Source organism: Mus caroli, unplaced genomic scaffold (genome assembly GCF_978045245.1).
Source record: "Mus caroli unplaced genomic scaffold, Mus_caroli_1 scaffold_11, whole genome shotgun sequence".
Taxonomy (NCBI): domain Eukaryota; kingdom Metazoa; phylum Chordata; class Mammalia; order Rodentia; family Muridae; genus Mus; species Mus caroli.
Window position 1 is genome coordinate 53927713 of NW_028227266.1, and position 16008 is coordinate 53943720.

At 38.3% G+C, this 16008-nt stretch overlaps 1 protein-coding gene across 3 annotated transcripts in view; it reads right to left on the bottom strand.

The window, feature by feature from the left end:
* Positions 1-16008, bottom strand: part of Scaper (S-phase cyclin A associated protein in the ER) — a 365479-nt gene that overhangs the window by 292895 nt on the left and 56576 nt on the right. For all 3 annotated transcript variants that reach the window (XM_021171564.3, XM_029481364.2, XM_085844651.1), the window contains exon 9: positions 5985-6142. In XM_021171564.3, coding sequence (XP_021027223.2) covers positions 5985-6142 — 158 coding nt within the window. The remainder of the gene's footprint in view (positions 1-5984; positions 6143-16008) is intronic.

Genomic DNA, 16008 nt, shown 5'->3' on the forward strand with positions numbered 1-16008 from the left:
AAGTGTCCACACTTTGGTCTTTGTTCTTCTTGAGTTTCATGTGTTTTGCAGATTGTATCTTGGGTATTCTAAGTTTCTGGGCTAATATCCACTCATCAGCAAATACATATGTGAGTTCTTTTGTGATTGGGTTACCTCACTCAGGATGATGCCCTCCAGGTCCATCCATTTGTCTAGGAATTTCATAAATTCATTCTTTTTAATACCTGAGTAGTACTCCATTGTATAAATGTACCACATTTTCTGTATCCATTCCTCTGTTGAGGGACATCTGGGTTCTCAATTTTATATATATAAATTTTCCAATATTACAAATATCATTGGTAAAGTTGCATTAAATTCAACTCAATATAGCCACTATTTGAAGAATAATTAAAATATCCTAATTGGTTATGATACATCAATGTACTTATAACAGCATTTGATGCATTAATGCTTGGTTAGAATATTTACATCAGTGTTTAAGAGACAACCTTCATATAATTTCCATAGTAGGTCTTGATGTTAAGACTATGCTAACATAAAATATGACCTTTTTAACTTTAGGATAAATTTCTATAGACTTGATATTTTTATTTTTAGAAGTTTAGAAAAACTCATAAGTATAGACATCTTAATGTAAAATCTTTTTGGGAAAAGATATTTCAGATTTGCATTTTTTTTTCAAAATAATTATAAAGTCCCTTCAAGCTTCTCCTAACTCTTATTATGTCAATTTGAAGTTGTAGTTGAAACGTTTTTTTAATTTCTCCTGATTTTCTAAATGTGAGGTATAATGCTGCTTTAATAGTCTATCACGACCTTGTCAACGCTGGCACTTTCTCTATATTATTTCCTAGCTTTTCCCTGACACACACCTTTATGTCTTGTATCCCTTCATCCACATTACTAGAGACTAGTCATTTTATTCATCTATTTGAAAAGTACCTCTTAAATTTATAGCTATTTATTTTTCTTTCCTTGGGCTTTAACTTTTCTTTTGTAACTTCAAAAGAAGGATATTTAGTTTTCCTTCTTCATCTCCATAATTCTTAAATGTTCACCTTCATTTAACTCATTTTTCAAGTTTTCACTAAGATGTCCTTCCTGACACTGTCCAGATGTACCTTATGAAGTCCCAAACTTTTCAGAATTACATAGCTATATTTTTGTATTTTTTGTAACTTAATTCCATGTGATTAGTAACAAAATATGCCTTATCTCTATTTTATGGAGGGTGTACTCATAGGAAGATCACAGTAATTTTCAAGAGTTGGTTCTTCCTACCATGTGGATTTGTCCCAGGTACTGAACTTAGGTCATCAGACTTGATGGCGAGTTCTTTACACACTGAGCCATCTCACCAGCAGCACTCCCACCTCCTATCTCTCAAATGATTTAAATCACCTGAAATTTCACAAGATTTTCTAATAACTCAGCATGATTTAATTTGAGTAAATATTCCATGTATGCATGTATATGTATTTAGACTTAATAGTTCAGGCCATAAAAAAATAACTTGCATGAAAATTGGCCTTTTTCTTGCCAAAAACAGCCATAAAAACTAGACAAAATATATAAAGGAACTGTTTAAAGGTGCTGGAAAGGAACCAGCATAAGCATGTCTTGAGAATCTACAGTTCCTGAGGGAAGGGAATGGCGGCGTCAGACTCATGTTCATATGAGCATTCTGACTGAAGACACTTGGCATTGAGAGTACAAGGAAAGGTGTTCTAGCAAAGTCAGCATTCCTGCCTGGCACTATAGTCCAGAGACAGTGCCTTACAGAAAGTGGGGGATACTACAGACAAATAAGCCTCTCCCCTCCCCCCAAAATCTGCATTCAATCTTCCCTGAGGTGCTGACAACTACTCAGCTTTTTGTATACAAGGCAAGACTCCAAAAAAGCAGCAGAAAGAAGCAGCTGGGATGCTAATGAGCTAAGCAGAAATTGAAGTAACTGTACAATTCTTGGAAACAAAAACTGGAATTCAGGGATGTAGTGGGCTTTCTAAATACTCGGGGTGGGTTTCACTGGAAATCTCAAAAGGAGTAATAGACTTTAATACCATCTCAAACCAAACTCTTCTCTACCATCCTGCAAGACAGAAAAGAAAAACCTATAATTCTCTCTCCCTCTCCCACCCGCCACTGTGTGTGTGTGTATGTGTGTGTGTTTGTGAGTAAGCCAGAGGTTGGTTGATTGTATGATTGTGGGCTCCCCCCTATTGCTTTCATATTTGTTTTATTTGTCAGAGAACAAGTTTCAGGAGTCACTGCTCTCCTTCCACTAAAGTACCAAGGAACTGAATTCAGGTCATCGGGTTGCCTGCTATTCAGGCCTAGAACTCTACAGCAGCCTTCTTATTGTTTGGCTATAACCACTACCATTTGTTACTGTTGTGGCTGTTATCAACATGACAACTACTGCCACTGTCTCCTCCTCATATTACAGCTTGGCCCTCTGATTATATACAGCCTGGAGGGACTGCGATATAAATGTAGGACTGTATTTTTGAACCATTCACAATACTGATCCAAGTTCCACACCAATCTCAAGTCTGGCATAAGGTCCAAATATAGGCTTTCAATTATAACAGCTCAGGGGGGCTTCTTTTGAAAGAGAGGACAGTTTATTCTCCCACCCAGGCCTTAGTGAGAATTGTTACAGGAGAAAAGGTCACCAAAGCTAGTGATAGCTAAAGCTGGTGCAAGTTAGCTGAAGTAGCAATGGTTAGTGCAGGGCCTTCTGAAATAGGAGTCATAGCTTCAGGAACAGTGGTCCTTATAGCTGAAATAAAGCATCCCTGAATGGTAGATAATGATTTAAAACAACAGGCTGAGTTGGAGGCAAACTCTTGATTTGTCAAGAGCTGTTTGTCAGCTTCACACCTGAAGCAGTCAGACATTAAAATGGGTCTAATTCTCTCAGGAAGTGGAGTGGTAACTTCCCAAGCACACAAATGGTTAATGGTTGAGTAGACAGTTACTGTGCTAACTGGATCAATGCATATTCACATATGGATTGAAATCAACCACACAAAGAAGCACCAGCTCTATGAATTAGGAAAAGCATGATAAGAACAGCTAAAGAGAAGATCAGAGAGTTAAACTTATTAAAACCTATTTTAAAGAAAGTGCATCATCCTGAGTGAGGCAACCCAATCACAAAAGAACACACATGATATGCACTCATTGATAAGTGGATATTAGCCCAGAAATTTAGAATACCCAAGATACAATTTGCAAAACACATGAAACTCAAGAGGAAGGAAGACCAAAGTGTGGATACTTTGTTCTTTCTTAAAATGGGGAACAAAATACCCATGGAAGGAGTTACAGAGACAAAGTTTGGAGCAGAGCCTGAAGGAAGGATCATCCAGAGACTGCCCCACCCGGGGATCCATCCCATAAACAAATACAGAAGTGGATGCTCACAGTCATTGGATGGAGCACAAGGTCCCCAATGAAGGAGCCAGAGAAATACCAAGGGAACTGAAGCCCCATAGAAGGAACATCAATATGAACTAACACATACCCTCAGAGCTCCTTGGAACTATACCACCAATCAAAGAAAACTCATGGTGGAACTTGTGGCTCTAGCTATATATGTAGCAGAGGATGGCCTAGTTGGTCATCAATGGGAGGAGAAGCCCTTGGTCCTGTGAAGGCTCTATGCCCCAATATAGGGGAATGCCAGGACCAGGAACGGGAGTGGGTGGGTTGAGGAGCAGGGAGGGGGAGGGGGAAGGGGAAGGGGATAGGGAATTTTCTGAGGGGAAACTATGAAAGGGGACAACATTTGAAATGTAAATAAAGAAAATATCTAATAATAAAAAAAATGAACAGTCGGAGGGTAGACTGGGGGGGGGCCGGGGATAAAATCTGGAGTGTAAAAAATAAATAAATAAATAACAAAAAACAAAAACGAACCAGCCAACCAAACAAACAAAAAAAAAAAAAGAAAAAAGAAAAGAAAAGAAAGGGCATACACTTCCAGTGTTTGGGGTATTTGATTGTTTGGTTGGTTTTGGGTTTTTTTCAAGTACAGCTCTTACAAAATATCTGTGAGGCATGGGAAAAGACCCAATAGGAAGAAGACAGAGATGACTAGCAGATGCTGAAAGCCTCTTACTTTACAGCTGATTCAAATCCTAATGTGCACCCAAACATAAATACATGCCTGTGAGAAAGTAGACGTTTAAGTTGGGCACACTCTTTGACTTGTCCATGTTTACTCCTTCTGAGGCTCCCCACTACTCCCTGCAGGCCTAGGTGTCCATCAGGGATGGTTTTCTTTCCATCCAAAGTTCTCTGCAGAGAACTGTGCTCTAAGCACAGACCTTGGTTCTGTACATTTTTTAAAGCTCTGTCTTCCAGCATTCTACACATATTGCTCCACTGTACTTAGTATTCACAGTTCCTCTACCCAACATTATTTTCATTCCTTTTTGGTATTTATTTTCTCTAATTACTTGTAAAGATTTTTCTATTTCTAAAATTTTCAGTATTTTTATTATATTGTATTCAGATAAAATTTATTTTGTATTTTTCCTGCTTAGGACTCAGAGGCTTTCTTAAACATAGCACCTGATTTCTTTTAGCAGTTTGGGAAATTTATATAATTTCTTCTAATGTGGCTTTGTAAAATCCCTGCACACTTTCTGTAGATTTCATGTATATCGCTTCGCATTCTTCTCTTCAGATCTTCCCTTTCTTGTCTCTCTTTGTTAGTCTGGATATTTTTGCTGTGTTCAGAGTTAATTTATTTCTTAAATGTTTTCCATTATTGTTGGTGACACAAGGTTTTATGACATGACTCAGGCTAGCCTGAGCCAGCTATGGAGATCAGACTCATGATCCTATCTTATTCCCCTAGGGTGCATGCTAACATACCTAGCTAATTTTCAATTTCTTAATATTATCATCATCCTAAATTCTTCACTTTCAGCACACTATAATCATAAAAAAAAAAATCTGGACTAGAGGCTCTCATTCTGAGATTATCATCACTGGATAATTAATTAACTAATTAATTAATTAAAAAGTATGGACGAGTGGCTCTCATCCTGAGATTGTCATGAGTGATTACTTAATTAATTAAATCTTTGGCTCTCTGTGCTGTTTTCTTTCTAGTGGTAACTGGGTCTGAGAAACATAATCCTCTTTTGAGACCTCACATGTTTAAAAGTATAGAAATCTCTTCTCAGTTTTAATGAGTAATTTAGTCAGCCATAATCGCTCGAGTATGAGTTAATTCTCTTTCAGAATTTTGAAGATCATAAAATTTTATTTGTAGCATGTAGACATTGAATTGATGGGGCCAACCAATCTTGGATTTTTTCCCCTCTGAAACTTTAGGTTAAATAAACTTCTTTTGTTTAAAAAGCACATAGCCTGATATTATGCTATAGCAACAAAAAAGAGAATAGTGCAGAACTCTTGCCTACTACTAATTTGCAACAAGTTTACTTGTACAAAAAAACAAAACAAAACATCAGGACAGTACATTAGATAAACGGATGGAATAATATTCAAGATGAGCCAACATAACTGACATCAAGATAGAAAAATAAAATGAAATACATCCATAGTACCAAAAAAGAAATGTCTCAGAGTCAACTCAGGATATCCTATTTGCTAGGGAAGCACTCTACCAATGAATTACTACATTGCAAGCCTACATTTTATAGTTTTAACTAATAGAGATCAATATGACATAAAATAAGGGAAAGTTTGGGGTTGTTTGTTTGATTGGTTTGTTTTTTGAGACAAGGTTTCTCCATGTAGCCCTGGCTATCCTGGAACTCATTCTGTGGATCAGGCTGGCCTCAGACTCACAGAGATCTACCTGTCTCTACCTCCCAAGTGTTGGGATTAAAGATGTGTGCCCCCACTGCCCAGCAGGACCAAGTTTTAAGATGTATAAACATCCCTTTCTAACTATAGGCAGCTAAAGCATGAATAAGTAAAAAATTTGAAAAGAGTAACTCAAAATCACTTGCCATTTTTCCGGGTAGTCTTTTGCACTGTCATTGGTGCACAGGATTGAGCAGGTGTAGCCTCAGGAGTAGCAGAGCCAGTGTGATGAGCCTTTACCTTGTCAGCCCAACTGACACCTGTGGGAGCCAGACACGGGGCAGTTACTGCACCAGGTAAACTCCTATTGAGAAAGGGAAACACATGTGATAAATTAAATATCAAAGTAATTATTGTGAAAATATACCATTATATGTAAGTACCTAAATCTTTTCTTGCCATTACTAGCTTTTCTAAGTAACAATGCATATCATCCTTGACTCAGTCACTACAAAACTGCTCCTTCTTCTAAGCATTATAGACCCCTCAGGCCTGAAGAGACACCAAGACTTAGACTACTAAAAGACTGAATTTTTTTCTTGGGTTCAAATACAATCTAACAGTGACATCCTTCTTCTATTCTGGTCCAAATCTGTCCCTGTACTCCTTCTGCAACCGAAATTAGGTCCTGAATTTTAGTGCACTGACATGGAAACAGTTCTTTCTGCTGGCTGGCTGGGGTTAGGGTAACTTCTGACTTCCTTTTCTATGGTGTATGTAAAGAAAATATTATAGGTAAGGAGACATGATCTACTTTCCTTCCCACCTTTTCTGTTCCCTGGGTAAATGACTTTAAAGACTACCAATTTTTTTTTCAGAAATAAGTGACTCTGCGGTATTCATATTAAATGGTTTATTTCCTATTGAAATTTTGAGTTAAAATAAAAAAAACCCAACTTTATAACTAACATTACCATTAGTAAGCACAACCCAAGTAGAATAAGATGTGGGTAGGTACTAAAGGCAGCCTATGAACCACATCTGGAAGAAAAAGAAGCAATACATTATACAATGATAATGAATAGGATCACAGGGAGAAAAGGGTGAGAATTTTATCCATGTAGGCACTACCATGGTTAATACTGTCAACTTGACGGGTTCTAGAATAACCTAGTAGACAACCCTCTGGGTATGTCTATGAGGGAGTGTCTAGATAGGACTGACAAATATAATGCTTTTTAAACAGCATCAAAATGGCAAGTGATTTTGAGATACTCTTTTTAAAAAGAGCAACCCAAATAAGACCAGCACCACTGCACAGGTTTGGATCTCAGACTGAAGAAAAAGGAGAAAGCAGGCATGTATTAGCATTCATCTTGTCTGACTGAAGACAGGATGTGATCAGACACTTCATATTCCCAGCCATGATAAACTATGTCTCATCCAACAGCAAATCCTTCAAAGTTCCCTTAAGTTGCTTTTGCCAGGTATTTGCTAACAGCCATAAGAAAAAGTAACTAATGCATGCATTCAAAGTCTCCAGTACTAAAAGAAATTTGCATTAAATAGTCTTAGAAAACAGACTAATGAACTGTAGTAACGAAAAAGTTGCCTTGTTAAAGCTCCCTTGTTTGGGAGAATGTATTTAGTTCTCTGTTTATGTATCTAAGAATGTATTTAGTTCTCTGTTTATGTATCTAAGTATTTTATACTGCTTTAACCCATTAAACACTCACCAAAGAAAACACTATCTAGAAACTTCACACACAAAAAAATTGAAAGCAAAAATCTAATTCAACTGAAAAAGAATCAGCTTTCACTAAAGGTCAGCTACAGTGTGAGGATGCTTAAGATATGCAGATATATCAAAGATCTTGCCTCAAAGATGATAAAAGCACAGCAAATGGACATTTCAAATTATAATGCTGAGGAGAGATCTCAGTTGGTAAAGTGTTCATCATGCAAGTATGAGGATCCTTTACAAAACTGTGCACTTTCACACATCCATATCCACATGAAAAAAATATAAAGCATGGTGATGCACATCATCAGCACTTGGGCAGCTAAAGAAGAATTATCAGTGTAAAGTCACTCTATCGTATACAGTGTGACCCCTGCCTTCAAAACATTGTAATGCTCTGTAAACTCAATAATATTACAAACATACCCAAGGTAATAATAGGTAAAAAGCTGTTAATTGTGAAATGGTGGGTGTAACAGATAAGGCAATTGCAAAGAATGGTCAGGTTTGGGGACCAGAGATGGTTCAGTTGTTAAGAGCACTTACTGCTCAATCATGAGGACCAGAGTTCAGATTCTAGCACTCACATTGTGAAGCTCACAAGTGCCTTTAACTCCAGCTCCTACGAATATGATGCTCTCTCCTAGCCTCCATGGGCACTGTGCATTTACTCATACAGACATGTCCACATACACAAACAAATAAAGCAATAATCTTTAGGGGAAAAAAAGGAAAATTGGGTAATAGAGGAAAGAGAACTGACAAAGCAAGCACTGGCCAACTTTTCATTAAATAGTACACATTTAAAAGGCTTATATTAAAGACCGACTACATACTCGTTCACAAAACAAGTCTCAAGAGATACAGGAAAACTGAAATAATCCCCTGTATCTTAACAGATCACCACAAGCTAAAGTTGGATTTCAATAACAACAGAAATAACAGAAAACCTACACACTCATGGAAACTGAACAACTCTCTATTGTATGACTATGGGGTCAAGGCAGAAATAATGAAATTAGAGACTTCCTAGAATTCAATGATAATGAAGGCACAACATGCCCAAACTGTGGTATACAATGAAAGCTGTGCTAAGATTAAAGTTCATAGCACTAAGTGCCTTAAAAGAAATCAGTGAGATCTCATATTAGCAACTTAACAACACACCCGAAAGCCCTGAAACAAAAAGAAGCAAAAACATCTAAGAGAAGTAGATGGCAGGAAATAATCAAACTTAGGGCTGAAATCAATAAAATAGAAATAAAAATAACAATACAAAGAATCAATGGAACAAAGAGTTAGTTCTTTGAGAAAAATCAATAAGAGACAAATCACTATCGAAGCTAAAAAACACAGAGAATATTCAAGTCAATAAAGTCAGAAATAAAAAGGGGAGCATAAGAGATACCAAAGAAATCCAAAGACTCATTAATCATACTCCAAAAACCTGTACTCCAGAAAACAGGAAAATCTAAAAGAAATGGACAATTTTCTTAATAGATACCACTTACCAAAGTTAAATCAAGATCAGCAAAACAATTTAAATAGACCTATGACCCCCTTAGAAAATAGAAGCAGTCATTAAAGTCTCCCAACCAAAAAAGCCCATGACCAGAAGGTTTTAGCACAGAATTCTACCAGACATTCAAAGAAGAGCTAATACCAATACTTCTCAAATTTTTCATAAAATAGAAAAAGAATAAACATTGTCATATTCTTTTTATGAGGTCAAAGTAATCCTAACACCTAAACCACAGAAAGACTCAACAAATAAAAAGAATGCAGACCACTTTCCTTCATAGACATTGATGCAAAGAAATACCATCCATCATGATCAAGTAGGCCTTGTTCCACAGATGCAGAAATGGTTCAACATATGGAAATCTGTCAATGTAATATACCATATAAACAAACTTAAAAAATAAACAATCTTCTCATTAAATACTGGAAAAGGCTTTGACAGAATCCAACATCCCTTCATGATAAAAGTACTGGAGAGAGCAGTGATACAATGGAAATACCTAACCATAATAAAAGCAACTTACAGCAAATCAATAGCCAACATCAAATTAAATGAAGAGAAAAAAGAAACCCAAAGCAATTCCACTAAAATCAGATACAAGACCAACTGTCCATACTCCCCATATCTAATAATATAGTACTTTAAGTTCTAGATGAAGCAATAAGACAATTGAAGGAGATCAAGGGTATTCAAATTGGAAAAGAAGAAGTCAAAGATTGCTATTTCCAGATGATATGTGATAGTATATATAAGTAACCCCAAAAATTCTACCAGGGAACTCCTATAGCTGTACAGCTTCAGTGAAGTGGTGAGATATAAGATTAACTCCAAAAACAACCTAGTAGTCCTCATATATACAAACATTAAATAGGATGAGAAAAAATCAGAGAAGCAACACCCTTCACAAAAACCACAAATAATATAAAGTATCTTGGGGTAACTCTAGCCCAGCAAGTGAAAGACTTTTATGACAAGAACTTTGAAGAAAGAAATTGAATAAGATATCAGAAGATGGAAAGATCTCCCAAGCTCATGTAGATCAGTAGGATTAACAGCAAAAATTGTCATATTACCAAAAGCAATCTACAGATTCAATGCAATTCCCATCAAAATTCTGACACAATTCTTTATAAACCTTGAAAAAAAAACCAATAATCAACTTGATATGGAAAAACCCCAGCATAGTTAAATTCTTTATTGTATAACCAATCTCATACAATACAGAATTTCTTTATTGTATAACCAATCTTATACAATACAGAATTTCCAGAGGTATCACCATCCCTTAATCCAAACTCTACTACAGAACTTTAGTAATAAAAAACTCATGATATTGGCATAAAAACAGAAATACTGATTCATGGAATCGAATCAAAGACCCAGACATGAATCCATACACATAGGGAAACCTGATTTTTGACAAAGAAGCCAAAACTATACAATGGGAAAAAAAATCTTCAACAAATGGTGTTGGTCTAACTAGATGTCAGCATGTGCAAGAATGTAAATAGATCCATATTCATATCCATTATGTTGCACAAAACTCAACCTGATAGAAGAGAAAATGGGGAATAGTCTTGAATGCATCAGTACAAGAAATAAATTCCTGAACAGAACACCAACAGCACAGGCACTAAGATAATCAATAAATGGGACTTCATGAATCTGAAAAGCTTCTGTAAAGCAGACACTAACAATAGGATAAAACAGTACCCCACAGAATGGGAAAAGATCTTTACCAACCTCACATCTGACAGAGGGCCAACTTCCAAAGTGTATAAAGGATCTAAGAAGCTATACATCAACAAATCAAATAATCAAATAAAAAAATGAGGTACAGACCTAAACAGAGAATTCTAAACAGAGGAATCTTAAATAGCCATGAAGCACTTTAAATGTTTAATATCCTTAGCAATCAGGGAAATTCAAATCAAAATGACTCTAAGAATCCATCTTAAACCTGTCAGAGTGGCTAAGATCAAAAACTGAACAACAGTTCATGCTTAAGAAGACATGGAACGGAGGACAGTGACCTGCCCTACAGGGAGCGCCATCTTGGCTCCAGGACTCCGCCGAACTTAGTCTGTACAGGTTAGAGTGAGGACCACAGAGGCAGACAGCTTCTGGGACAGGCGGGAGCCACAGAGCCGCTGAGGCAGCACCCTTTTGGGGCTGCAGACATCCGGCACCCTCCCAGCCGGAGGACAGTGACCTGCCCTGCAGGGAGCGCCATCTTGGCTCCGGGACTCCGCCGAACTTAGTCTGTACAGGTCAGAGTGAGGACCACAGAGGCAGACAGCTTCTGGGACAGCTTGGAGCCACAGAGCCACTGAGGCAGCACCCTTTTGGGGCCGCAGACTTCCGGCACCCTCCCAGCCGGAGGACAGTGACCTGCCCTGCAGGGAGCGCCATCTTGGCTCCGGGACTCCGCCAAACTTAGTCTGTACAGGTCAGAGTGAGGACCACAGAGGCAGACAGCTTCTGGGACAGGCAGGAGCCACAGAGCCGCTGAGGCAGCACCCTTTTGGGGCCGCAGACATCCGGCACCCTCCCAGCCGGAGGACAGTGACCTGCCCTACAGGGAGCGCCATCTTGGCTCCAGGACTCCGCCGAACTTAGTCTGTACAGGTTAGAGTGAGGACCACAGAGGCAGACAGCTTCTGGGACAGGCGGGAGCCACAGAGCTGCTGAGGCAGCACCCTTTGGGGGCCACAGACATCCGGCACCCTCCTAGCTGGAAGACAGTGGTCTGCCCTGCACAGGAGCCCTCTGCCTCAGGAGCAGGGAGCACATCTTGGATCCAGGACTCCACTGAACTTAGGAACTTAGTCTGCATGGCTGAGAGTGTGCACCACAGAAGCCTACAGCTTCTGTGACCTGCCAAAGCAACACAGCATCTGGGAAAGGTCCTGTTTTCCGCCTTCTTCTTCGGCCAGGAGGAGGTCCAAACGCCAGATATCTGTACACCTTCCCTTTAAGAGGAAAGCTTGTCAGCAGGGAGTGCAATAACCACTGAAACTCAGAGGAGAGAGCCTGTCTCCCAGGTCTGCTGACAGAGGATACTCAGAATCACCAGAAGAACAACCTCTGAACAGAGACAACTATAACAACTCCAGAGATTACCAGATGGCTAGAGGTAAAGGTAAGAATCTTACTAACAGAAACCAAGACCACTCACCATCATCAGGACCCAGCACTCCCACTTCGCCCAGTCCAGGGCACCCCAACACACCTGAAAAACTAGACCTGGATTTAAAAGCATATCTCATGATGATGGTAGAGGACATCAAGAAGGACTTTAAAGAACTACAGGAGAACATGGCTAAAGAGTTACAAGTCCTTAAAGAAAAACAGGAAAACACAACCAAACTGGTAGAAGTCCTTAAAGAGAAACAGGAAAACACATCCAATCAGATGATGGAAATGAACAAAACCATACTAGACCTAAAAAGGGAAGTAGACACAATAAAGAAAACCCAAAATGAGGCAACACTGGAGATAGAAACCCTAGGAAAGAAATCTGGAACCATAGATGCAAGCATCAGCAACAGAATACAAGAGATGGAAGAGAGAATCTCAGGTGCAGAAGATTCCATACAGAACATCGGCACAACAATCAAGGAAAATGGAAAATGCAAAAAGATCCTAACTCAAAACATCCAGGAAATACAGGACACAATGAGAAGACCAAACCTACGGATAATAGGAGTGGATGAGAATGAAGATTTTCAACTCAAAGGACCAGCAAACATCTTCAACAAAATTATAGAAGAAAACTTCCCAAATCTAAAGAAAGAGATGCCCATGAACATACAAGAAGCCTACAGAACTCCAAATAGGCTGGACCAGAAAAGAAATACCTCCCGACACATAATAATCAGAACAACAAATGCACTAAATAAAGATAGAATACTAAAAGCAGTAAGAGAAAAAGGCCAAGTAACATATAAAGGCAAGCCTATCAGAATTACACCAGATTTTTCACCAGAGACTATGAAAGTCAGAAGAACCTGGACAGATGTTATACAGACACTAAAAGAACACAAATTCCAGCCCAGGCTACTATACCCAGCCAAACTCTCAATTAACATAGATGGAGAAACCAAAGTATTCCACGACAAAACCAAATTCACACATTATCTCTCCAGGAATCCAGCCCTTCAAAGGATAATAACAGAAAAAAACCAATACAAGGACAGGAACCACGCCCTAGAAACAACAAGAAGGTAATCCCTCAACAAACCAAAAAGAAGACAGCCACAAGAACAGAATGCCAACTTTAACAACAAAAATAACAGGAAACAACAATTACTTTTCCTTAATATCTCTTAATATCAATGGACTCGACTCCCCGATAAAAAGACATAGACTAACAAACTGGCTACACAAACAAGACCCAACATTTTGCTGCTTACAGGAAACTCATCTCAGAGAAAAAGATAGACACTACCTCAGAATGAAAGGCTGGAAAACAATTTTCCAAGCAAATGGTATGAAGAAACAAGCTGGAGTAGCCATTCTAATATCTGATAAGATTGACTTCCAACCCAAAGTCATCAAAAAAGACAGGGAGGGGCACTTCATACTCATCAAAGGTAAAATCCTCCAAGAGGAACTATCAATCCTGAATATCTATGCTCCAAATACAAAGGCAGCCTCATTCATTAAAGAAACTTTAGTAAATCTCAAAGCACACATTGCACCTCATACAATAATAGTGGGAGACTTCAACACACCACTTTCACCAATGGACAGATCATGGAAACAGAAACTAAACAGGGACACAGTGAAACTAACAGAAGTTATGGATCAAATGGATCTGGCAGATATCTACAGAACATTTTACCCTAAAACAAAAGGATACACCTTCTTCTCAGCACCTCATGGTACCTTCTCCAAAATTGACCACGTAATTGGGCACAAAACAGGACTCAACAGATACAAAAACAATGAAATTGTCCCATGCATCCTATCAGATCACCATGGACTAAGGCTGATCATCAATAACAAAATAAATAATAGAAAGCAAACATTCACGTAGAAACTGAACAACACTCTTCTCAATGATACCTTGGTCAAGGAAGGAATAAAGAAAGAAATCAAGGACTTTTTAGAGTTCAATGAAAATGAAGCCACAACATACCCAAACTTATGGGATGCAATGAAAGCATTTCTAAGAGGAAAACTCATAGCTCTGAGTGCCTCCAAAAAGAAACTAGAAAGAGCACACATTAGCAGCTTGACAACACACCTAAAAGCACTAGAACAAAAGGAAGCAAATTCGCCCAAGAGGAGTAGACGGCAGGAAATAATCAAACACAGGGGCGAAATCAATCAAGTGGAAACAAGAAGAACTATTCAAAGAATCAACCAATCAAGGAGCTGGTTCTTTGAGAAAATCAACAAGATAGATAAACCCTTAGCCAGACTAACTAGAGGGCACAGGAAAAGTATTCTAATTAACAAAATCAGAAATGAAAAAGGAGACATAACAACAGATCCTGAAGACATCCAAAACACCATCAGATCCTTCTACCAAAGGCTATACTCAACAAAACTGGAGAACCTGGATGAAATGGAGAAGTTCCTAGACAGATACCAGGTACCAAAGTTGAACCAAGATCAGGTTAATGATCTAAACAACCCTATATCCCCCAAAGAAATAGAAGCAGTCAATAATAGTCTCCCAACCAAAAAAAGCCCAGGACCAGATGGGTTTAGTGCAGAGTTCTATCAGACTTTCAAAGAAGATCTAATCCCAGTTCTTCACAAACTATTCCACAAAATAGAAACAGAAGGTACTCTACCCAACTCATTCTATGAAGCCACAATTACTCTGATACCTAAACCACAAAAAGACCCAACAAAGATAGAAAACTTCAGACCAATATCCCTTATGAATATTGATGCAAAAATCCTCAATAAAGTTCTTGCTAACCGAATCCAAGAACACATCAAAACAATCATCCATCCTGACCAAGTAGGTTTCATCCCAGGGATGCAGGGATGGTTCAATATACGGAAATCCATCAATGTAATACAGTATATAAACAAACTCAAAGACAAAAACCACATGGTCATCTCGTTAGATGCAGAAAAAGCATTTGACAAGATCCAACACCCATTCATGATAAAAGTCTTGGAAAGATCAGGAATTCAAGGCCCATACCTAAACATGATAAAAGCAATATACAGCAAACCAGTAGCCAACATCAAAGTAAATGGTGAGAAGCTTGAAGCAATCCCTCTAAAATCAGGGACTAGACAAGGCTGTCCACTTTCTCCATACCTATTCAACATAGTACTTGAAGTCCTAGCCAGAGCAATTCGACGACAAAAGGAGATCAAAGGGATACAAATTGGAAAAGATGAAGTCAAAATATCACTTTTTGCAGATGATATGATAGTATATATAAGTGACCCTAAAAATTCCACCAGAGAACTCCTAAACCTGATAAACAGCTTCGGTGAAGTAGCTGGATATAAAATTAACTCAAACAAATCAATGGCCTTTCTCTACACAAAGAATAAACAGGCTGAGAAAGAAATTAGGGAAACAACACCCTTCTCAATAGTCACAAATAATATAAAATATCTTGGCGTGACTCTAACTAAGGAAGTGAAAGATCTGTATAATAAGAACTTCAAGTCTCTGAAGAAAGAAATTCTAGAAGATCTCAGAAGATGGAAAGATCTTCCATGCTCATGGATTGGCAGGATCAACATTTTAAAAATGGCTATCTTGCCAAAAGCAATCTACAGATTCAATGCAATCCCCATCAAAATTCCAACTCAATTCTTCAACGAATTAGAAAGTGCAATCTGCAAATTCATCTGGAATAACAAAAAACCTAGGATAGCAAAAACTCTTCTCAAGGATAAAAGAACCTCTGGTGGTATCACCATGCCAGACCTAAAGCTTTACTACAGAGCAATTGTGATAAAAACTCCATGGTACTGGTATAGT